The sequence below is a fragment of the Cololabis saira genome, chromosome 10 (genome assembly GCF_033807715.1).
Source record: "Cololabis saira isolate AMF1-May2022 chromosome 10, fColSai1.1, whole genome shotgun sequence".
Classification (NCBI taxonomy): Eukaryota; Metazoa; Chordata; class Actinopteri; order Beloniformes; family Belonidae; genus Cololabis; species Cololabis saira.
Window position 1 is genome coordinate 22993885 of NC_084596.1, and position 26045 is coordinate 23019929.

The 26045-nt window shown below is 39.4% G+C and overlaps 1 protein-coding gene across 3 annotated transcripts; it reads right to left on the minus strand.

Annotated features, from left to right (window-relative positions):
• Positions 1–247: 247 nt before the first annotated feature.
• Positions 248–10978, minus strand: LOC133452633 (spindlin-Z-like). 3 transcript variants are annotated; one of them, XM_061732092.1, is made up of 5 exons: positions 10895–10978; positions 9446–9487; positions 2820–3079; positions 2034–2267; positions 248–980 (listed from the first exon to the last, which is right to left on the minus strand). In XM_061732092.1, the coding sequence occupies exons 2-5, from the start codon at positions 9463–9465 to the stop codon at positions 775–777; spliced, it is 720 nt and encodes a 239-aa protein (XP_061588076.1). In that variant the 5' UTR covers positions 9466–9487; positions 10895–10978; the 3' UTR covers positions 248–774. The 3 variants fall into 3 exon arrangements, with proteins under 3 accessions (XP_061588076.1, XP_061588075.1, XP_061588074.1); XM_061732091.1 differs by having other exon boundaries at positions 9450–9487; positions 10895–10972; XM_061732090.1 differs by lacking the exon at positions 9446–9487 and having other exon boundaries at positions 10895–10976.
• Positions 10979–26045: the final 15067 nt, after the last annotated feature.

The window sequence follows — 26045 nt, forward strand, 5'->3', positions numbered from 1 at the left end:
CAGCAATATTGAGCTGAATTCATGAAACTGGAGATGAGATGATTACATCAAAAAAGACTCTCGTAATACAACACTTAATTCCCTTCTTGCTTCACTGGAGAAACAGTAGTCAACTCGGAATCTCTTCACTGATGTTTTAACCATTTTGGTTAAATTTAGTAAATGTGCATCTTGCATGTATGATGGGACACGACAGAACAAACATCCCCGTCCAGACAAACGGCACTCAGAGATAACAAAGACAAAATAAATGTCACGCACTTTTGTTTTATGTTCATAAAAATGTCTCATATTTACAGAAAAAAAAAAAAAAAACATATTTAGGATCACAATGAACAATATATATATATTTTTTGGTAAATGAAGACGCCAGTCCAAAATACGAAACAGTGTGGGTAGCCAATTTGAACCACATAAATAGTGCGCAGCAACAAACACAGTTTGAAACAGCTTGACATGAACGCCAACCTTTCTGACACGTAATCAGAAAGGCGGAAGAAGACTGAATATTCATATATTAAGTTAAAATTGAAACTGAGAATAATAAAAAAAATAAAAATGATGATGTCTTCTTATGCTAGAGTGAATGAACCCCCCGGAGGCAAGAGAAATAAAACAAACCAAAATGATCAGGAAAAAAAAAAGAGAGGGCTCTTGGTGATGGGCACATTGCCTCCCACGGGAGGAAATTTAAAATCTTTAACACTTTAACAGGTAACGACTGGTCAGAACAAATATGAGCCACTATCTGAAGCTGAAACTCGACAGTCAGTACTAGGTGGACTTCACCAGATCGTAGACATGGATGTGGACGTCATCGTCATATTTTATGTAGTATACAGTGGGCTTGGCGGGGACCTGGTAGATGACCAAGCCCGTCCTCTTCAGACCGTTATCTGTGACGTACTCTACCTGTTTACCCACGAGGCTCTCTGGCTCTTCACCCGGCTTCCTGTCTGCAGGCAGCAGATGTTTATTCTCTGGATGACCAACACACACCAAATGACAGAATAAGGCCACTGTCTGTAACTAATAAATACATGTTATAAACAGTTTTTGCAGTAAGTGCCATTAGGGCTGGGCGATATGGACCAAAAGTCATATCTCGATATTTTCTAGCTAAATGGCGATACTCGATATATATCTCGATATTTTTTCTGTGCCCTAATTGGGGTTTCCCCCAAAGCATTATAGCATAGCATCTCTGTTAGCATCTCTGTTAGCTTCATTTTTTTCTGAGGCAAACCCTTAAAAAAAGAGTCAGTTTTAATACAAAGCCTCGTGCCAAATGTCACACAGGTTCCTTTATTAACAGAGGTCTGCACAATATCAAAATGTATAAAACAAATGAAATAAAAATAAACTGCCTGCATATATAGAATAAAAAAAGCTTCTTGAATAAAATAAAACAAATATCCCTTTCCTGCATAACAATTAAATTAAAATACCCTGTGCAATTAATACAATGTAGACAGTAACAGGCAGACTTTTCCACTGAGGTTGACAGTTGTGCAAATAACAAAACATTTGTGCAAATCTCAAATAAAACATTCAAGTCAATTCGTCACAAAATAAGCTATATCAAAATCATTAAAAAAAAAAATATATATATATATATTTATTTTATTTTTTCAAATCGATATAAACAATATTGTCTCGTACCATATCGTGTTTGAAAATATATCGATATATATTAAAATCTCGATATATCGCCCAGCCCTAAGTGCCATACGTAAAATGCATTTTCCTGTTTTCTGGGAAAGGTTTAACAACCTTGAACAAGGTGTCTTTTCTAATTCCATGGACATTTATCTCTTCAAGATACTATTTTACTATACAGTCTCACTGTTGCACCAAGCAGAAATACTGCACCAAATATTCAAGAGAAAAAGAGCAACACAGAGATACTGAAGTGTTTTGCTATGTAAATTTGTCCTGTTTTGTCCTCGCCCTCCCACGTCTCTGGGAGAAAGCTGAAACATAAATCATTGACAGTTTTATGCATACTGGCATTTAAGCTTTCATTACCGTACCTGACTCCGGCAGGACGCGCAGGTCTCCATCCTTATAATCATCCCAAAGCTGGTACATGTACAGCACTGGGTCCTTCTCGTAGGTGATATAATACCAGTGGGTCATGATGGGGGCTCGGGACAACACCATACCTCGCCACTCATTTTTCTCCCCATCCTCCTTCTCAAACAGATGCTCCACTGCTCGTCCCACCAGCTCCTCTGCCCCAGGAGGAACCTTAATTTTATTGTTTACTGTGAGGAGAAGAAGAAGACACATTGCCTGACAACTTTATATCAAGTATGTTTAATTTGCACATGATGTCTCAAATGCCTCTCTAAATGCAACTCCACATTGCAGTGCTTGCCTATGCGGTTATATTAGCTGTTGCTGAGTGATGGTTTTTGATTCAGCAAAGTCAGCTGGATATCAGAGTTTACACCTGCTGCACCCTTACACTTTATGCACTGAAATTTGTAGAATTTGTTGAATAGTTTAATGATTTTATGCGATGTAGAAGGAGAAATATGCAAATATCGTTGAATCTTTCTTTGAGGAACACTGTTTTTAAACATTTCTTTGACTTGATTCACACAACTGTTGACAAGGATCATCTGACCATTTTTAGGTGCCTAATGAAATTGATCAATGATAAACAATGTTGCTTCATTTCAACTTGATGTGGATGGTGACACAATGCAGACATGATCAAGTCTGTCCAGAGATTGTTTTTTTTTTTAAACACAGACTTCAACACTCAGCAGATCTAAATCATGTCCATGAGCAGAGAAAGATCTTAAACTCACCGACTTTCTCTGACAAAACCTGCAGGTTAGATACCCGGTTGTCTTTGAAGATCTCAATGCCGTAGACACAATCGAAGCCGTCATATTTGACCATATAGAGGGAGCTGTTCACAGCTAGGCGCTCCAGAACGGTGCCTTTCCACTTGGTCACGTTTCCCTTCTCCCTCCAGGTGTGCTGGATCCTGCGGCCCAGGAGATTGTCAGGGTCTGGGCTTAAGGTCGATGCTGAGCTTTCACTCAGCTCTCCAATGCTCCGTTTCCTATTATAACAATTGAAATGGTGTCAGTACATGTGAAATAAACATTTGAATATACCCTTCACTGAAGAGAAACAACAGAACAACATGCCTTCACAAAACCAGCCAGCATGCAGAATTCCTATTATTGCCCCTAAACAGTGAAGATTAATAAGATGTCACATAAACATAGAATAGAGGTTAACTAATTAATCAGTTGAATGATTGAGTTTGCAGTAGAGGGGTAAAGCTTTAACTCTAATCACTAAAAGCCCTATATATTTAATTGGTTAGATATTAAATATTAATTTTTGTGAAGCAACAGATACCCTTAGGCTACTTTGAAAGTGTGTGGATGGAAAGTCTTTCGCTACAGCTTTGGTTGAAATTAGGAGTAAAACCTTCATCAGGCTCCAATCCTAATTATTAAAACACAATTGTATTGATAACTTCCACCACGATCAGAATTTCTCTTCCTTCTTAGCGTTGTGTCTGCACGCACGCACGCACGCACGCACGCACGCACGCACGCACGCACGCACGCACGCACGCACGCACGCACGCACGCACGCACGCACGCACGCACGCACGCACGCACGCACGCACGCACGCACGCACGCACGCACGCACGCACGCACGCACGCACGCACGCACGCACGCACGCACGCACAGCTACTCAGTAACAATGGGAGACAAAAACAAAATGTTAAAAATTGGGATTATAATTAACTAGAGTTGCTGGTCATAAGTACAAAGAGCGTTTTGCATGTGAGGGCTGAAAATAAACTGTTTTATCAAAGCATTTAGCAAAAAAAACCCAGTTGGCTTTGAGCATTTCATTTTATTTGTTAAACCTGAGTCTGCTGTATGGAGGACCAAAACTGACATAATTAAAAATAAAAGAAGTATATATATCTTGTTTTTCCATTTCCTTATACGTGCATTATCACAAAGAAATGTATCGGACCGGTCTCTAATCTCTTAGGTCCTGGCCATTTGGCTTGTGTATTATGCAGTATTATGAAGGTGTGAAGAAATGCAACAATCACAGGGGGGAATAGTGCTTTAAAAAAATGTTTTTTGTTTACTTATATTAATTTTAAAAATGCAAAGTGAGCAACCACATATTTGATTTGGCCAAGATTGGCCCTTCCAACATCATCAATTCTTCTTCATACACTTGTAGAGGCAGGGATTTTATGGGCTCAGAGTTAGATGCTTAATTAAACAATTATACCAAACAGTTGCTCATTTCAAGTTCATATGTAGGCTGAAACACAGTCTTTAATCCAAACAGAAACTGCTGTGTAGGAGGCTGTTTTTTAGTTCTTAAAATAATTAAATCAATTGGGGGACGGGTCAAACCAACCTATTTGGAAAAAGTAATAACTGTTATTAACCACTTTTTTGGGGAAAGATGAGTTCAATTTCATTGGCCACACCCAGACCTGCAGAATCAAGAAGTCTCTTAAATAGAACCTGTCTGACATCATGAATTAAGGCTGAGTTATGGTTCTGCGTCAAAACGACACCGTGCCTACGCCATAGGGTACGCGTCAACACGTACCACACGCCGTCACTGACGCCGTCACTGACGCCGTCACTGACGCCGTCACTGACGCCGTCACTGACGCCGTCACTGACGCGTACCTCCCAAAAATTGTAACTACGCGTCGAGGCGACGCAGACCGAGAGGGCTGTGATTGGTTTGCTTGGTAGCAACGCATTTCCGGTTTCCGGTTTGAAGCAGTCGTGAACTTTCAGCGGTCTTTTCTTCGTGTATGTGTGATTTTTTTTTGTTTTGGTTTTTTGCACAATAGTTGTCCTTATCTCTTTGATTCACTGTGACAGGAAAAGTCGGATAAACCATTCAGGAAAAGATCGCAACCTAGCGGTCGCGGGGGGTACTGCACTGCGGCGAAATTGAGTGACGGAGAAGTCCGAAGGGTTCACGACGGCGTCACGGTGGCGGCTTAAGCCCGAATTATGGTTCTGCGTCAAATCGATGTCGTGCCTACGCCGTCGTGAACCCTTCGGACTTCTCCGTCACTCAATTTCGCTGCGGTGCAGTACCCCCCGCGACCGCTAGGTCGCAATCTTTTCCTGAATGGTTTATCCGACTTTTCCGGTCACAGTGAATCAAAGAGATAAGGACAACTATTGTGCAATAAACCAAAACCAAAACAAAAAAAGAAAAAAAGTTCACGACTGCTTCTAACCGGAAACCAGAAATGCGTTGCTTCCAAGCAAACCAATCACAGCCCTCTCGGTCTGCGTTTGGTCTGCGTCGCCTCAACGTGTAGTTTAAATTTTCAGGAGGTACACGTCAGTGACGGCGTGTGGTACGTGTCGACGCGTACCCTACTGCGTAGGCACGGCGTCGTTTTGACGCAGAACCATAACTCAGGCTTTAGCCTAAAACATCTCAAAATGTGACTCACCATACCTCAATCAAAAGAAATTCAAGAACAAATGAGAAACAAAGTCAGCCACATCTATCAATCTGGAAAGGGTTACAAAGCCTTTTCTAAGGCTTTCAGACTCCAGCAACCTACAGTGAACGCCATTATCCACAAATGGATAAAAACATGGTACAGTGGATAACCTTCCCAGAATCTGGCCTTCCAAAATAACTCCAAGACCAAAAGAAACACAAAAGAATAACATCTAAAGCACTGCAGGCCTAATTTTCCTCAATTAAGGTCATGATTCAACAATAACAAAGAGACTGGGCAAAATAGCAATCATGGGAGAGTTCCAACAACAACAAAAACCACTGCTGACCAAAATGAACACAAAGACCAGGGGGGACCTGCGGCTGCAGAACGCCCACCTCCCCAATTCTGTACCACTGCCACCAGAGGCCAGGGCCAAAGCAAGGTTGTCCCACACCCTAGGCTCCCAAGGCCATCGTGCCCCCATCCATGGCAAGAGCCCAACCAAGGGCAATCAACCCAGCAGACTCTCGCTCCACACAGCCCGGCAGCAGCGGCAGCACCACCACTCCTGCTGCCTATCTACTGCCAATCAGACAAAGGGAAAAGAAAATGGCAAAGAAGGCGAGAGGGAGGAAGGAAAAACCAGAGCGACACAACCAAATCCAGAGGGGCCAGGATGGCCACCCCCCCCCGCCGGTTCACCACCTACGCATGATGGAATGACAGCCAACACAGGCCAGCCACATGTCACCCCCTGAAACGCCAAAGAATTGCCCAGTTAGCGACTAATCACCACACCACCCCCCCAGGAGACCCCCCCAAGCGACCGGCCCACACACCAGATCCACCAGCCGAGCCGTACCCCAGACCAGGTCAGGGGGCGGAGGGCACATCCCCTCTAACGAGTCCAGGCTGTCACAGGAGCCCAGGTTGCCAGCACGGCGCGTAGCTGAGTAGGAGGCTTAAAACGGACTGATGAACAGCCAAACTCGGCGACCAAGTGTTGTCGTGGAAGATATACACATAGCTAAACTGAACACAGCAAGAAGAGACAAGAGGGTCATACTGCACGAGCAAGGTCTCTCCCAGGATTTCTTTTAAAGAAACACAAAAAATTAATGTAATGCTGAGGACCGTTGACACTTTGGTTGGGTACAGAAATGTTGTGCATCAGACGAAAGACACGTGACGCTTACTTCTCTGATCTTACAATCGAGTTTGTCTGGGATAACATGAGAGAGGGAAGGATTTAAGGCAGCCTATATCCACAGAAGATATGTTGTTAGTTCTCCAAGACGTCTGGAACAACCCACCTGCTGAGCTCCCAGAAGAACTGATGCTGTTTTGAAGCCAAAGGGTGGTCCCACCAAATGTTAATTTTTTATACAGATTTTACTTTGCATTTTGTGAAGTGATACAAATAAATATCTTTTATATCTTTGGAAACATTCCAACTTTACAGCTTTTCGTCATACCTGCCTATGATCTTTGTACAACAATATGCATATGTGTGTGTGCGTTTGTGTGTGTACAATTAGGCATAAGTGGACAATTACAGTTTTATGATTTTGCCACCACAATGCATATGAAATTAAACTATCAATATGTGGTCAAAGTCTAGAATTAAAGAGGTTTCATAAAAATATGGCATTTACAAATTTAAGAATTACAGCCATTTTAAAACAGATTACCTCCATTATGAAGGGCTCAATATTTGGACAAAGTGACATAACTGTAAATTTACCCATCATATTAAATACTTTGATGAAAATCCTTTACAGTTAGTAACTGCCTGAAGTCCGGAGGCCATGGACATCACAAATTGTGAGTTTTCTCCCTGGAGATGCTTTGCAAGATTGTTTTTGGACCTTTCTGCCTTCAGTAACAACAATGATGCTCCTTTGGCTTGTGATCAAGCGACCGACTTGAACATTGAAGACTATTCCCTTCCATTGTTTTCAAAGTCTTAAGTTGCTTTCACAGGTTCTTTAGAGTCATTATCAAGCTTCAGTGTATTGTCCTATTAATCGTTTAACAATTCAACAATTTTGTATCATTTGGTTGAATGTGAGCAGAGAGCCAGCCAAACATGCCCATACCATAACACTTCCTCCACTGTGTTTGACATATGACATGGTCCGCTTTGGATCATGAGCTGTTTCTTTCCTTCTTCACACTTTTCTCTTCCTAGTACCTAGAACATGGTAAGTTTTCTGTACATGTTTTCAGACAACGTCTAATCTGTCTTTCCTGTTCTTAAATATTACCAGTGGTTTGCATCTTGTTGTAAATCCTCATTCACTAAGGTGCTCTTAATTTAATATTTTGACGATATTCCAGAGTATTCTTGCCATGTTGATGTTAAGGTGTTTTTTTAGAGATTGACCTTGACCTTCATATTGGTAGCTTCAGTCACGCAGCTGCCAAATGCCAACTCAACACCTGGTATCAGCTCCAGACCTTTTATCTGCTTTATTTTCTTTAAATAATGAGGGAATGGACTGCACCTGGCTAATTAACTTCTTTTCAGTCAAATGTATAAATACTACTGAAAATGGAGGTACTTCACTTGAAGTGGCTGTAATTCCTAAATCACACACAAACATACTGTATGTGTGCATACATATTTGTATGCCTGTGTTATAATTAATTATCTTACACAAAAGGCTAGACAAGCTGTTTTTCTCCCTCAACCTTGTAGTTTAAAATCAGACCATTTTTTCCTATAACTATAACTTCATGTTTCTGTCCTACTTCAGTCACTACGGCAGTGACACACTTAAAAGTGGTTGGCTGTGATTTCCTACACACAACGACATGCGTAGCCCGGCTTCAATCACCCAGCCCCGGATCCTGTCTGTCAACGTGTCCTTTTCCTGTCCAGAGCTTTATATCAATACTGAACTGTAATACCATTTTAAATAAGGATATTTCAGTGTGGGTGCTGTCATTTCGAAGTTGATTTCTGCAGTGATTAGTTTAAAAATTGGAAACTGTACAAGCAGATCATTGGTACAATATAGAATGAATATGGATACAAGCACTCAACCAACCAATTATTTATAGATTCAAATGAGCTTAAATTCAATGAACTGGTGGACTTCAAAACTGCACAGCTTATGTTCAAAATCAACAATAACATGCTGCCAGACTGTTTTCAAAATATGTTCAATTTAAGACAAAGCCATTACAACCTCAGAGGGGAGAGCAGATACAGGAAATCAACAATCAGAACCAACACCAAACTGAGATGCTACAGTGGCAGCGGTGGATGTATGGAATAAATTAGATAGGGATTTGAAATTATGTAGAACCTTAACCTTATTTAAAAAAACATTGAAAAGAAGGATGATGTCCTTATATTAAATTAATGAGTGGTGATGTGATTTGGGTATTTATTTAATTGGTGATTTGCTTTGATTTTTTAAGGATGAAGGTAACATGTAGACTGCACCTTTATTTTAAAAATCTTTTTTATTTCTTGAGGAATTTTTGTTATCCCGATGGAGGCAATTTATTTTACTGGCAGTCTTTCTCTTACTTGCTTTTATTTCATTAATTTAATTAATCTTTTTGAGGGTAGGCAAATAATAAGCTTTGCTTCAGCCTACCCCTTTTTCGGTCTAGATGTTATTTGTTTATTTGTATATTGGAAACTTTTTTGTAATGTTTTCTTTGAACAGTGTATTCGTTTTCATGTTGTCATTTTTATTCTTTTTTTGTGTGTGTCATGACTGAAAATAAACTAAACTAAACTAAACTAATGAAGTAAATGCATAATATTATTAAGGAAAAATGCTGTTTTTGTTATTGTCTTCTAAATATATGTTAAAAAAAAAGTATCAAGTATATAACTGTTAAAAATGTTTAATGACATCCAGAAGTTGTAATAAAAAAAATATGACACTATGCTGCAGAGTTTAAAGGAGTTGAATGATCTGATTGAGCCTACCTGCCTCGCTTCTTCGACATATTTCCATAAATTCATACAACCCTGGGAGACACAAGACAGCTCGGTTAGTAGATGTACATTAAAACCATGTAAGCAAAAACACAGCCTGTTACTCTAGTACAGGGGTCGGCAACTCGCGGCTCCAGAGCCGCATGCGGCTCTTTAGCGCCGCCCTAGTGGCTCCTGGAGCTTTTTCAAAAATGTTTGACCATTTTTTTCCTTTTTTTTTTCTTTTTTCTCTCTTTTTATTTCTTTTTTCTTCTTTTCCTTTTTTCTTTTCTTTTTCTTCTTTTTTACTTTTTTTCTTCCTTTTTCCTTTCCTTTTTAATCTCAAAATTTAGACTTTTTTCTCGACATTTCGACTTTTTTCTCAAGATTGTACTTCAACATTAATCTCGACTTTTCGCCTTTTTCTCAACATTTCGACTTTGTTCGACTTTGTTTTTTTCTTCTTTTTTTCTATTTTTTTCTTCTTTTTTCCTTCCTTTTTCCTTTCCTTTTTAATCTCAAAATTTAGACTTTTTTCTCAAAATTTCGACTTTTTTCTCGACATTTCGACTTTTTTCTCAAGGTTGTACTTCAACATTAATCTTGACATTTCGACTTTTTTCTCGAAATTTATACTTTTTTCTCGACATTCCAATTTTTTTATTCATCAGTTTAACTTTTTTGTCAACATTTTGACTTTTCTCTCAACATTTCGACTTTTTTCTTGAGATTGTACTTCAACATTAATCTCGACATTTCGCCTTTTTCTCAACATTTCGAATTTTTTCTCGAAGTGCATAATGAAAAAAAAATCTCCCCCAGTTATAACTAATATAGAAACATGCAGCATGTGTTGTCATCATTCTAAGGCTGAGACAAGACTTCATTTTTTGCGGCTCCAGACATATTTGTTTTTTGTGTTTTTGGTCCAATATGGATCTAAAACATTTTGGGTTGCCGACCCCTGCTCTAGTAGGTTTCGTTTCCCTCAGATAAATCCACCACAGCCATGCAGGGAAGCCAACTAACCCGAATTACCGGATGTAAACACGCATCTCGGTGCTGAGGCGACTGCACTAGTCACATATTTACACAGCTAACTACACGCTTAATAAACATGCAACTTCGCCAAAGCAGCCAGAATAAACACCAGCGCCTCGACTGCCGTCGAAAACTTAAATCCCCAGTCTGTCTGCAAATAAACAAGCTGAGAGACGAGCGTTATGAAACCCGCCAAGTGTTTACAGTAACAGGAGAAACATTTCAATGGAAAGTGGCTTCTGCATTTCTGCACATAAGCTAGCCGAACAAAAGGAAATGTATCGCCACGGAAGAGCGGATTTTTTTTTTCACCCTCCCCACAGCTGTAAAAATTACAGAAAAAGACGTGATAGCCAAAGTCAATGAGTTCATCCTAACTGTGGTCGACAAGTCATATAATCGAGAGACTGTTCGCCCTACCTGATCAATAATTTTACATATGTTTGTCTTTGCAGAGCAGATTCTCCCATCTAACGTAATGCTACACGGAAGCGAAGCTGACGTCGGAACTACAACTCCCAGCAAGCCCCGCGCAGCCGCGCAGGCGCACTGCCCGCCGGGAACCATTCATACTTCAAATTCACCATTCCTACAAATACAACCCGTTTGATGATCACTTTTGAGCACATATTTGTTTATGCTGGTTGTGTAGTTGAAACTTCATCGTTCTTGATATTTTGTTTACTTTTAGGTTTATTCAATACGGTTTTGTTACATTTCCCGTCATTCACCATAAGGTGTCGGCAGTAGGGTTGCCAACTCCCTGAAAAATAAACAAGGGACACCTCATCGGCCAACCCGATTGCCTTCACCCTTCCTGGCGTGGTGAATTTTTTTTAGCCCCTTTTTTTGTGAGTGAAAAGATTTTTTTAACTATTTGACTCGAACCTGAATTGAATTAGATGCATATTTTTTAATGCCGTGAACACATGGAAAATAAATTATTGTCCAGCAATTCACTTTAATACAAAATAACAAAATGAACTGAATAAAATTAGTATCTTTCTTAAAGGCAAGGCAAGGCAAGGCAAGTTTATGTATATAGCACAATTCAACACAAGGTAATTCAAAGTGCTTTACATCAACATTAAAATTAGCAAGACATAATTAGACAGTAAGTAATAAATTAAATGAAATAAAATTATGAGAAAAAAGAAGCTAAAATAATAAAAAGCACAAGTTGCTGGAAACTAAGGGCAGTAGAGTACCGCAGGTACACATCTCATCCGCGGTTTTCATAAAGTATTTAATTTAAGAGTATGCTTAAATACCAAATAAATGAAATAAAATGATAAGAAAAGAGGTAAAATAATAAAAAGCACAAGTTGTTAAAAATAAGGGCAGTAGAGAACAGCAGGTAAGTATTTAATTTAGGAGTACGCTTGAGTAAACAGTAATGTTTTTAGGCCTGATTTAAAGGAGCTGACAGTTGGAGCAGACCTCAGGTCTACAGGAGGTTTGTTCCACCGGTGAGGAGCAGAATAACTGAACGCTGCCTCACCTTGCTTGGTTTTTGTTCTTGGGACACACAACAAACCAGATCCAGATGAACCTCAGGGGTCTGGGAGCTTCATAGGAACTAACAGATCCAGCATGTATTTTGTTCCAAGACCATTCAGGTCTTTGTAGACCAGCAGTAGTAAACAGAAACCCATCCTGCTTAACTTAAAATAGTATAAATTAATATAAAACAACAAAGTCTGTAGAAAAGTGTAAAAATATTTTTGCCTCAAAGGCCATGACTGTAGGCTACAGTTGTAGTAAAACAGAAAAAAATTACTTTTGAACTCAAACAGCTCAATGCCATTTTCCATTGGCATTTTATGACTATTTTTTGACTCTCACAGTAATACGGGACAAAGTGCGTCCCCTTTCAGCTCCATACGGGACGCGTACTTTAGTTAATAAATACGGGACGATTCAGTTTTTCAAGGGACAACCCTAATTGGCAGACCCTTTGTGCAGGGACACTCATTCTCTATTATTATTATTATCATCATGATTATTAGTAGGATGGAATTATCCGATACAAGAATCAATATTTGCCTCGGAAAAGGGCAACAATTGTAATAATATGGCAGTTTCATTTTCACCCAAATATAGCCTACAGACCAGCTTGCTGAAATTATAAGTTACAATAGTTTCACTAGTTTCACTAGTTTTGTATTGTGAAAGTGGATAAAAAGATAAGTGGAATACAGGAAATGAGAGAGAGTGGGGTTTTGATGGAAACATCTGATCATTCAGGTAGTCAGCTGATATTGTTTGTTGGGCACATAACATATCTGAACTTAGATCTAACCATTTCCAGAAACCCCATATCATAATACTGCCTCCCCAGACTTGCATGGTCAGGACCAACAGTGTGTGTGGATTTGCTTCATCTGCTGCTCTGCTCACCTTGATGCACCTGCTACTCTGGAATCACATGACCTTTTTCTCCTTTGCTTCAGTCTAAAGTTTAAGCTTCCTGGATAACTGAAGCCTTTTTTGTTATCTATTTTTACTTTACGGATAAGTGGTTTTCTTAATGCTACACAACTGTTTAGTCCCAATACTTAGAGTTTTTTTGTTTTTTTTTATAGGACTGCGTTCATGAAAATGCTCAAAGATGATGCTTCACCACTCCTTGTAAGTTTTAATGATGCGTTGGACAGCTCTTAACCCAATTTTATCAGTATCAGAAATCCCCCTTATTGGTATCTTGGTACAGTTAAATAACTTTTTCATTTCTACAGAACGTCTCATCTGCCATGCTTGTTGAGGAAAAAATTAGAGACTATCCTTAAGTCAGTTAGGATTTAATAACGTTCTGCCATCTGCAGTACAGTATATCCATCCTACGGTACTTTTCCGATGGCACTTTCACCTTAGTCAAATCCAGGTGGCGTATTTTTTCATATTTTTTTATCCAGGTAGTGGAATGGTTCTTTTTGGTTAATACTGAAATGCTTATTTCAACCACAAGATGTCATACCAAACACAAACTCTCTGCCACTGGCTTTGTAGCAGACTGTGATGATGGACTGAGTTCTGAAGAGACTGAATGATGAATTACCCCTGGCATCTGACCGAGAACCTGGGTCACAAGGAAAGCTTTTAGTTGCATCTTGTTTCAAAGGACCTGTATATTCATGACATATTGGAGCCAGAGATATAGTTGATAAAAACAGTGCACCGGCTTAGTTTAGTTATGATACATAATTATCAGTTACGGAACCAGTTATAATGTAATTTGTTTGTTTAGTTTAATTTCTTTAAAGGCTTATTTTCTTAGCCTAGATTTGGCCCATGAATAATTAATCGATTCATCTATATATGGTAAACTTATATATGGTCAATTAGTCAAATAGTACTCCAAATTACATTATCCTTTCAATGTTTATTATTTTTCCAACCAACTTTTATGATTTCTTTTTAAATTTAAATGTTAGCCCTTATATTTTTGTGATAGCTAAATGCAGTAGCTTGCATTTTAGTTGAAGCTTAAACAATATTAAACGCAACTACTATTACTACTTATATGCATAAATAAATATGATTGATAATAATAATATATGATTGTGCCAGTGGTTGCAGTCCTTGATGTCATGATATCAGTTATTATTGATATTGGTCCCAACCAAATTTGTTTTGGTCCAGCTAAAACATAATCCCTTCCTTGGACTTATTATCATTCATAATATGTACACACAAACTCTTCCGTGGTATTTAACAAATCGTTATCTCTCAACCAAAATCTTTTCATTTTTGGCCACAGCCTTTCCGTCTTTCCGTTTTCCATTAGCAGCTGGTCTGTGTGGTCACAGACTGCACAACAGCTGAGTCATGAAATGAGCACTCCGGTTGAATACAGTGTGGTTGCATATATTTCAGACTTGATTATTTGGTGTAAAATGGTAAAAATGTACAGGTCAGTGTCAATGCACCGTAAAGTGGACAGCATTTTATAGAAAGCCAGGATTGTATTGACACAAAGCTGTCTGGTGTCAAAGATTGCCTCCTCTTGTCCTTGCTGTTGTCACAGCAACAAAAGACCTGGATGTTGGAGAGATAGACCTTTTTCTTCTTCTTCTTCTTCTGTTTATTCCATTTTTCAAAACACCTCGTCGAGACATTCAGTTTATCAATGGAGGTCATGGAAAATGAGACATGAAGTGAGACTGCAAATAAGCTTATTCCCAAATCTACTATCCAGTGTACATCTCAGGTAGCCTATTTGAATTTGTTGAGTCTTGCTGAATGCCGAATTCTTGCATCTGGAAGGTCCAAAAATGCAAATCTCTGTGTTTACTTGTCTGCCTGACTAACAAGCAAGTTCCTCTGTAGCGCTGCCATCTGAGGAGGGGAGTCCACAGCGGGCTTTCCTCTTGGGACACATGCAAACACCGACTCCAAAAATAGAGGAACCCTCCTTCCATCTCTGCTTCTCTTGTACATGCAACAACTGTGTTCTTACTCCACAAAGGACACACAGGTCACCCGTGCACTCTTACACTGAAGTTAATCATGTATTACAGGGAGATTGGAGACCAGAGTCAGAAGGTCAAAGCAATGTTACTGTGCATGTTTTCGTGCGTCAATTGATTAGATATTATTATTACCGTAATAACATTATTTCTTGGGGACCTGAACAGTGAAGCGTGCATCAAGAATATTTAGAGATGAATTAAACTTCACTTTTGAGCGTCAGAGAGAGAGAGAGAGAGAGAGAGAGAGAGAGAGAGAGAGAGAGAGAGAGAGAGAGAGAGAGAGAGAGAGAGAGAGACAGGGTGTTGGAGTTAAAACTAATGAGCGCTTTCTGGCGTTTTAATTAACTACGTTTGGTTTTTGTCTCGATCACAGTACCCCATTACTCCCTGAAGAAGAAATGGCAACTGTGAACATGTTTGACAAAACCATCTGGGCCAAATCAAGACCCAACATGATGAACTGCTAGATTTATAAAGTGTTTTAAAAGACTGTAAGGTCAAGAGATCCAGGATTACAAAGGCTCGAATATTTCAAGTGCACTCATCTGTGATGTTATTTCCCATGACACCTGAGAATATTTTATATCTTTAAGGACCTTTCGTCACTTTGGGCCTCCCTGAGGAACCATCCAGTGTCAATGTGTTAATCAAAGAAGTGACATCCGTTGGAAAGATATTTTCTCAGCATATAAGCATTGAAGTAGCAGCTTAGTACTCCAACTTTATAAACAGTCCTGGTCTTAGTTATGGACAGCCAGAATACTTGAATTTCTGGTAGAAAATACATCATAACATGTCTCTACATATCTGTCCCTAAGTAAAAGAAACTTAGGGAATAAAATGTATGTGAAAAATGTTGTAAAAAAAAAAAATCACAGAAACATATCTAACTAACACGCATATCTAGCGAAATCCAAACTTACGTGGAGCGATCTATGGTGGCTTTTGTCTGTAGGATGCATCATCAAAGTCATTGTTTTTTGGGGGGTTTTTGGTCTTAACGACAGGAAGTAGTGTAAAACACAGTGGTAGTTATGTCATGCTGTTAAAGTTGTAGATCTGGCACTGGAAGTATTAAAATAAAAGATTTAACAAATTAATGGCAATGAGTCATACCCTAATTGAAAAACATTTAGAGGAAGGTGAAATCTGCCATACAGGAAAAGATTCAGTTTGAAAACATTTGTGGAACTAAATACATAAATCTACGAGGAGTTTGTAAATGGATTCAAAACACATTCAGTGAGAGAGATTGTTGACAAAGGTTTGGAGTATCATTGGAGGGTGCCAGTAAAGGTGCCTGTGGTACATTTTGTTTTCTAATGTTATTATTCTTTCTACAGCTTTATATTCTATGCTATTTTGTGCTGATTTTCTGAAAGCATTCAATATCTCCATCATGCCAACAAAAGCAGGTAATTAAGCAATGGCTGATGCTACAACATACAAATACTGTATATTCCTCCATGAACAGCACAATGATTCATTAACTGTCTTTAAAAAAAGTTAAAGGTAACATCTGTCATGCAGCACTGAACCAGAAGACTGAATGATGCAATGTAATTACATCCATTTGGCGTGATAATAAGTAAATCCTCCCATTAATTGGGTCTTAGGATTGTGTAGCTCTTACAGTCACAGCTAATTGACCCCAAGAATGTGGCGGAGTACATCTGCCTCCATTTATGCACAACTCTAATTAACACCATTGCTACAACCACAGAGGGATACATGGGTATATGTGTATGTGTGACATGAGATCCCTCGACCCTGCGGGAAGGCTACTCACATGGCCAGAGATGTGCTGATGTACAATTTACAATTTAAGAATATTCTAGATGAACATGTTTACTGTTTCCCTGTACTAGATGAAGTGAGTGTCAACTTGGTCCCTTTTTCTCAGGTAGAACTTTTTAAACCAAATTCTTGTCACGATGTTTGGTCAACTCCTGACTGCAAAAATCTCTCTCTTTAGATCAGTGGTCCTCACTCCTGGTCCTCGAGAGCCGCTGTCCTGCATGTTTTTGATGTTTCCCTGCTCCCCTGATACAGATGACTGTGTCACCAACAGAACTGTGCAGACCTGGAGGAAAGATTGGTGATGACCACTAATTAGAATCAGGTGTGTTAATGCAGGGAAACATCAAAATCATGCAGAATAGCGGCTCTCGAGGACCAGGAGTGAGGACCACTGCTTTAGATGATAAATACCCCACATCGTTGGGGAGCTAGTTTCTGAGATGGTTTGTCATTTGATGCAGAGTAGGCAGTAGAGTGGTTTTTAAAACCATGTAGTCTAAAACAGCTGTCTGCGTACCAGAGAGGGGATGAGAGGCGTGAAAGAAAATCAGCAAACTGGCAGGTATGCAAACCAAACCAGTGAAATGTGAGATGTTTGAATCACATCAGAGGTGAGAAGCTGATAATTTTCAGTCAGTTCCTCCCTGTAAGTGACATCTTTCAGAGACAAGTTAGTCTGTGAGCTGTGGTGAATTAAAAAAATTTAAAAAGCTGATTATGGCTGCTTACAATTAACATCCGAGCAGATTTTATTCCTGCATATATCCGTCCTTCCATCCATTATCTAAGCCTGCTTTAACCTGTCTGGGGTCACAGGGCTGGAGCCGACTGCAGCTGTCAGGTGCGAGGCAAGTTACACCCCAGACAGGTTGCTAGTCCATCACAGAAAATAAAAATCCACTTACAGTCATGCCTGAGGACAATCCAAAATAACCGATCAACCTGAAATAGCATGTTTTTGTACTGAGGAAGGAAGCTGCAGTACTCAGAGGATCCTGTTTGCATTTTCTCCTAAAACAGTTATGTGGATATGCAATTATCTTTCAGTAAGATCATGTTTTACCAGAACCATTCTATCTACAGTCTTTGTAGCTATGTTCTGGTGACTACAATAAACTCTGTAACACGCAGTAAGGTTTGCATTTTTCTGGATAAATATGTATAATATAATTATAATGTCCACATTTTTTGAGAGAGGCTCAGCATCTTGTTTATGGATGTCAATAGTTGGCTGTGTTCCTAATGAACAGCAGTGTTGTGCTGTGGCAACATTGCAAACCAACACTATTTACATACTGGGTCACTAGTGTCATTTGCTTCTGCTTCCCTGTCTTCACAATAATTTGAGTACAATAAACATGATCACCACACCTTCCAGGTGTATATGCATCTCAAGCTGACTGGAGTATATTTTGATGGGTTACTGTTTTGTATTACCCTCTGTGGTCCCTCCAGCTGGCTTTGGGACTCTTACAGACTCTGTCTGTCTGCCCACACTCTTGCTCTCTTGTTCCTCAATCCTTTAATCTCTTCATAAACCCTCTCTGACTTCATAGTCCTGAGTCATACTGTATCACATCTGACTCCTGACTCCACATCTGGGTATGCTCTTCCTGTCACGGTTACACAGAAAGCAGTGGGTGCTGCTTTTTCAAATAATTTTTCAATGTTCTTTGCTAATGTGATTGAAGTCAAACTGACAATCTACCTTTTGTCTGTGTATCTAGGTTAATATATGTGTTTCCCTCCCACTGGTGAGGTAACATGTAGCTAATATTGACATCAGATGATACTTAAGCAAATGTCAATGTTTAAATAACATTATGACATGATTAGTTTAAATTATATAGTCAAATCAAACTCACCTCTGTTCACAATATATTTGTGAGTTCCATCCATAGCATAAATTTAAAATATCTATGTATGAGAGAAGATGGCTACAGTTTCTTAAGTTCTCCAGAGAAGCTAATACTGTAAAATGCACGCACTCATAACTACTTTTGAAGTTGGGCTCAAAATATACTCTGTAGACTTCTTTTCACTAACTGTTTCATAAGAGTTAAATCTTCAAAGGCTGACACCGTTTGTGCTTTTGCTTTGTTACTTCACCCAGAAAAATATTATTTTGAAAGTGTATGTCAACTATTAGAGTTTTTTGCTATTTGGAGAAAATAGTCTCTCACATGGCAATTCTGCAAAAGGTACATGCAATTATGTGTCAGGGTTTGGTGTGCAGAGGAGTTCAAGAGGCAGCAGTATGAATAATAATGTTATTGAGATATAAGTATTTATTTTAACAAAAGCTAACGAGAAATATGTTCTCACAAAGTAAGATCGTCTGTAAGCTCAAAATCATTCAAGAAAGATGTAAACTGGCAGGGAAAAATAAGAGCACAAGGAAACAATCCAGGAACACAGGAAGCACAACAGCAAAGAAGTGACAAAGGAAGAACCGTTCATCCATCCATCCATCCATCCATCCATCCATCCATCCATCCATCCATCCATCCATCCATCCATCTATTATATATCCACTTCTTCCTATTTAAAAACCACACTCACTCCTGGTCAGTTTAGCTCACCAATTAGCCTAACGTTCATTTTGCACTGAGGGAAGACACCAGTGTACCTAGAGAGAACCCACATAAGCACAAGGAACTCCAAACAGAAAGGCCCCAGCTGAAATTCAAACCTTCTGGTTGGGAGTTAACAGTGCTAACATCTAAAGCCACTGTGCTGCTGGAGGGAAGAACCAAGGGACTATATATACATACTTGCAGAGGAACTGATTTGACTGTAGACTGTATTGAAAAACTGACCCACTGACTTTTTCTGACTTCACCTGTAGCTTTTCTGAAGAGCCCTTCTGAAGTCTGCTTTTCATCTTACTGCATGGCGCCATGTCGGTAGGAACTGACCTGACCAAGCCCAGTTAATCCAAAAATGGGCAAATGGGTGGAACAACAAGCCAACTGGAACACAACTGCCTCAGCTCAGATACCACAAGTTATCTATTTTAGCTTATGTTAACCTATGATGACATTTAATGTTACTTTTTCAGACATCCCTACTGAATGACATCTGATCGAGTGCTGCCAGAGCTAAAACAAGCACTAGTTTAGCTCTGGTGGGACTCAGAGTTCCTCAGGCCCCCAGCAGATAAACAAAGCCAAGTGGCCATGGCAACCAAGCATGTAGCTGCAGCATGTAGTTGTAGCATGTAGCTGATAGGCTACACGTTGGCAAGTTGTTCAGTTAATCAACCTGGAAGTGTCCTAAAATGATCTGAGGCCAAACAGAGGATCCGCCTGCGATAAGAGGTTGAAGCCGCTGAGCGAGAGGGAGTCCAGCAGGCATCCTTTGGTTAAACTGGAGGTGACGCTGCTTCAGACTGCTTTGCTAAGCTTCACCCTGAACCCTTCCAGGCTAGCCCAAAATCAGTTACCAAGTTGTATTTGAAGTTTGAAATGTACAGGCTAAACAGGAAGGGTGAAAGAACAGTGCCCTGCAGCGCCCCCGTGCTACAGATTACCACATCAGACACACAGTCATAGCCTGACATGTGGTCTGCTGGTCAGGTATTCGATGGTCCATGCAGTCAGCGGCTCGTCCACTCCTGTTCTCTCCAGCTTCCCTCTCAGTAATGCAGGCTGGATGGTGTTGAAAGCACTGGAGAAGTTAGTTAGTTAGTTTAAGTTAATTTCAGTCATATATACCTTTCAAGGAAGGAAGAAAGGAAGAAACCAATTTTACAATTTGACTCAAAAAGGCTCAGGCAGAAGGAGAGCTTATTAATGCCCGCCTACTATACAACTTAAGCTTAACAATACATGGTGTCAAGTGTGAAGAAGAAAAAAAAGAACAAAAAACAAACATATAATACATACATATACTCAAGTCAAACAACAGGACCAGTGTTTCCTGCCTGCTCCAGGTGAGAGAGGCGTCGGTGCTGCAGGTAGATGACGGCATCGTCCACCCTGATACCTGATATAACTGCAGGGGCTCCAACGCTGAGCTCACCAGTGGGTGAAGGTGGTGAAGGATGAGCCTCTTCATGGTTCATCAGATGAGAAGTCAGGACTGCAAGTCTGTAGTGGGGTGTGCGGCCTTTACAGAGGTGTCAAAAGTATTCACATTCATTCCTCAGGTAGAAGTATAGATACTAGAGTTTAAAAATACTCCTGTAGAAGTTGAAGTATCAACTCAAGTTTTTCACTCAAGTAAAAGTATAAAAGTACCGGTTTCAAAACTACTTAAAGTATAAAAGTAAAAGTAATGTAAGGGGGAAAAAAAACATTAAGGACAAAAGCCATTGAAAATGAATGCATCTTAGTATAATGCAAATATATTAAAGAACCATATATGTGTACTATTGAGCATTAACATGTGTTTCAGAGAGCAGGAGATATGATGACTAGTTGCCTATAAGTATTGTAATGGTGCAAAAAGTCAAACTTCAGAGGCATGTTATCATTTATCCTAACCTTTATTGGAATGTACATCCAAGTTTAGTTGCATGAATTTAAGGGCAACGGATGTAAGAACAAAACTGGACAAGAACATCTGAAACAACCACAACCAAATTAACTCTATCCGGATGGAGCAATTTAACTGGATAGTTTTTTTTTAAAGGCTGAAATGAAATAGAGTAACAAGGCTGTTTTTAAAATGTAAGGAGTAAAAAGTACAGATAATTGCGTGAAAATGTAAGGAGTAAAAGTAAAAAGTCGTCTGAAAAATAATTACTCCAGTGAAGTATAGATAACCAAAATTTCTACTTAAGTAAGGTAACAAAGTATTTGTACTTTGTTACTTGACACCTCTGGGCCTTTAGCACTGGAACCACGCAGGAAGTCTTCCACAGGAACCCTCTCCAGACTGAGGCTCAGGTTGAACATATTCAAGACCACCCGACAGAGCTGGTCTGCACAGTCCCTGAACAGTCTGGAGCAGATTTTGTTCGTACCTGCTGGCTTCCTGACCTTCGTCCTCCTGAGCTGGCTTCGCCCCTGATTGGCTAGGAGGCAGACCTGATGCTGGGCTGGGCTGGGTTGGAGGATGGGGCTGGTGGTTAATGACCCAGAGTAGAAATCTATTGAAAAAGAGATTCAGGTCGTTAGCCCTCCCCCTGTCAACAAACACTGTGGCTCCTTTTTTTTTTGTTCTTCCAGACTTCTCTTGCCATTGCTACAATATGATACATGTAGCTTCCAGTAAATCAGCATGTTTTTTCTCCTTGTTGGCCAAGCAGTTTCTCTCATTACCTTGTCTGATGTATTTCATGCTGGAAACATCCAAGACAAATAGATGTTTTACAAAATCAAGCAAAACACTCATTTGCCATATGGTCATACAACATTTGAAGTGCAGTATGTTTGTTGTATTCCTCCCCTGGGATCCTCCCTCTCGGGTTCTTCCTCTTGCGCTGTCATTGGTTGTAACCGACACCTCACCAAACAACTCCTTCCCGGCCACATGCCTCAAAATATCTATCGTACTAGATATTTACGAGGAGTCCATGACGTGTCTGGTCCCTTCACAAATCATGTTTCTGAAGTGTTCACACATTTAGCACTGCTACTCAAACAATGTTTTGCCTCTGATCTGGGCCATTTGTCTATAACATCTTATATGTGTCCGCAACAGGAAAAAAAAGGTCTGAAACCTTATAGTGCAATTCTGGCACATGTTTAATTGAAGAATTTGTAAAGGGGTGTTTGTATAGTGTTATCTCAGCACATTTCTTTTGGTAAAGCAGCTGAAAGGTTCATCATGAAACTGACTGCGCTGACTTATAGCTCAAAAAACATACAATGTGAAGTTCCTGTAGGTCACATTATTGCATGTTGAAGCAAGGACAATAACTATGTTTACATGGATGGCAATCATCTAAATATTTACCCTATTCTCTATAAAATAATATTCTGATTAAGGTGATTAAATATAAATTTAACTTTCTGGTGTTACATATTGAAGAGCACAATTTATATATTTTTTTTAAACAAACCTTTGTATCTTTCTTAGAAATTAGTTTTTTCTTTTTTTTTTAGAAAAAGAAATTCGTTTTTTCAGTGTACTTAAATTCAGTGCTATATCTGATCCAAATCCAATCCAATTTTATTTGTTAAGCACTTTTAAAACAACTATAGCTGACCAAAGTGTTCAGACAAAGAAAAAAATATCAAAAAAATATCATAGATAAAAGACAAAACAGCTAAAAGACATAAAATGTAAAAAAAAAAAAAAAAAAAAAAAGGTTAAAAGACATAAAACAAAGGTTAAAGTAACATTCATTTAATCACAGCAATACAATAGGATAAAACATGAAAGAATAAAGGGATAAAGTAAAGTCCACTGTCGTGCTAGGTGTCAAAAGCTAAGTATAAGAGGTGGATTTGACGAGGGATTTAAAACCAGACAGGAGGCCTCTCTGATGTGCTGAGGCAGGGCTCCAGAAGGAGCAGTCCTCTCTGAGTTTTCACTTAGTTTTAGGCTCTCTCAGGAGCAGCTGAGCAGCTGACCTGAGAGAGCAAGTAGGTGTTTAAGGGTGTAGAAGCTGAAATGTATGAGCAACCAATGGAGTGAGGCTAAAATGGGGGAGATGTGCTCATGCTTGCATTTGCACGTTAAAAGCGTGCTGCAGCATTCTGAACCATCTGGAGACGGGAAATGGAGGAGACACCACACCCACACATAAAGGGCATTGCAATAATCCAGCAGAATTGTGACAAAGGCGTGGATTACAGTTTCAAACTGTTGCCTTGAAAGAATTGGCTTTATATCGACCAGCTGCGTCAAATGATAAAAACTCTATTTGACAATCACCCAGATCTGGAAGTCAAACTTGAGATCTACATCCACTTTTACCCCTAGGTTAGCGATAGTTGGTTGGATATGTCGTCAAGACACCTAAAGCAGTGATTAATCATTCCTTTTAAGCGGAACATACTGTAATCTGCATAACAATGGTAGAAAATCCCATGATTTCTATGTATGGAGCCAAGCAGGAGCAAATACAGAGATAACAAGAGAGGGCCCAGGACTGAGCCCTGCAGAACCCCACACAAGAGAGGAGCAGAGGAGGACACAGGGTCGCCAAGGTGGACACAGAAAGGTCAGCCAGACCTGAACCATTCCAGTGCTATGCCCCTGACGCCCACCCACTGCTCCAGCGAGAGATCAAGACTTCGTGGTCCACTGTGTCGAATGAAGCAGTTAGGTCTAAAAGTACAAAAATAACACAGTCACTGGAGTCTGTGGCTAAAAATATATCACTAAAAACTTAAAAGTGACAAGATGACAACAAATACACAACTGTGGATGTGCTGTATTCTGTCTCATTCGTATTATGTCTGATTTAAATATTACTTATTCTGTATATATATGTGTGTGTGTGTGTGTGTGTCAAACAAATGGGGAAGTGTGTCCAAACTTTTGGTTTGTACTGTATAAATATATATATATATATATATATATATATATATATATATACATATATATATATATATATATATACACACACACACACACATCTATATATATAATGTATATTTTCATCAAAAACACAGCATGAATCCGACCAAAGGGCTTCCAATCTGTTGGTTTATTTTTGTGTACATGGATGTTTTCCCAGTTTACTGTGACCTGGTTTGTTGTAATACCTCTGTATAATGATAGCACAGTGAATACAACAGAGTAGTTTGGGAGTAGCTGTGCGCCTCATCCTCTTTCCTCTCGGCCTGTCTGTGTGTATCAGTGTGGGTTTTACGGTGGGTGGGGACAAGCTTTATGTCTTGATGTGGAGCTTGTGGGTGAGGAAGAGACAGAAGGCGGAAGAAAGCTGGTCTGCAGCTTTTCCCATCCAGTGACTCAGCAATTTCAGAGATGAATTTTTGTAAATAATCCCCACTTCTCATTTCTCCTCTTCCTCTTTTCACCCCTTATCCCCTTCGCCCTTTTCACACTTCATCACCCTCTCTTTCCTCTTGCCTTGAAATAGCCATTTATTTCTCATTAGTTAATTGCTTTGTAAGTAAAAATAACATCTCATTGTGATAATGACTGTCAGAGCAAAGAGGGACAGCAAATTCGACAATCATCATCACACATCCATTCTATTATTACTCCTCCACGAAAAAAGGGATTGTAATAGGAAGAATAATCTGGTAAAATTGTCAGAGGCACTGTCTTAATTCTTTTGCTTTGTGGTGTGATCTTTAGCCGAATATCCACCCGTGACAGTCTTCATCTGTTTAGTGCAGACAGAGACGTCAGCGCCACTTTGCTGAAAGCAGGGAGATGCAAGGACAGAAATAGATCATACTGGGATATTGAGGAGAGCAGGAGAGGGGAGAGGCCCTGGGTACTCTGCCATCCTAGATAACACCAAGCCTGATGGGGTGAAGGATAAACACCAGCAGAGACAAAGGCGAGCTTGAGTGTGCTGTGGCTATTTGCTGCATTTGTTTTTCTGAGCAATGGTGTGGCTGTAGCAGTGGTGGTCTGATATACGACTAAGAGAGGGGAAAGGAAATAGCACAACAAGTGAACCTTATTCGATAACAGCCCAGAAGGAACATGGAGACACTGGAGAACATTTGTAATGTAAGAACACACATGACAGGGTGGAAAATGTAAAACCACCAGCAATAATTTACATCACATGACTGAGAAGTAATGGTTAGATGAATGTTTTTGTTTGATTAGAGGGTTCATTTATGCATCATGACCATCTATAATCATTGTTTTATTTGGCTGGATTGTTGAGCTTGTTCAACGATAACTAAATCCTGGTTGGGAGGTTACTCGACCATTTTATTGGCTCTGTGATGCTGTAATTTACAATCGGTTTTGGGAAAACCCAAGTGAATCAAATTTTGTATCATGACTAATTAACATTGTCTCAACAATGAACAGCCATTGACATCTATAACATGCTTTTAATAGCAATTGACAAAGTTTTTTGTAGCAGAAAACATTGAACAATAATAATGTTGGTCAAGGTGAAGACTGAGAAGGCTTTCTGAGAGAACCACTTATAAGTTTGCTAAACGCTGGTACCACCACAATAACAGAATCACAATGACAGTGTTTGTCATGGTGTTGGGAGTTTGTACAAGGCTTGCTCAGATCTTCTCTTTTTCTTGTTTTTATGTTTTAGTTAAACTTTAAACTTTATTTATTTATATAGCACCAAATCATACAATATAAATGCAACACATGGTGCTTTACATGCAGAGTAAAATAACAATAAAAAACACAATTTAAAACATTCCATACGACCCCACCCCCCACGC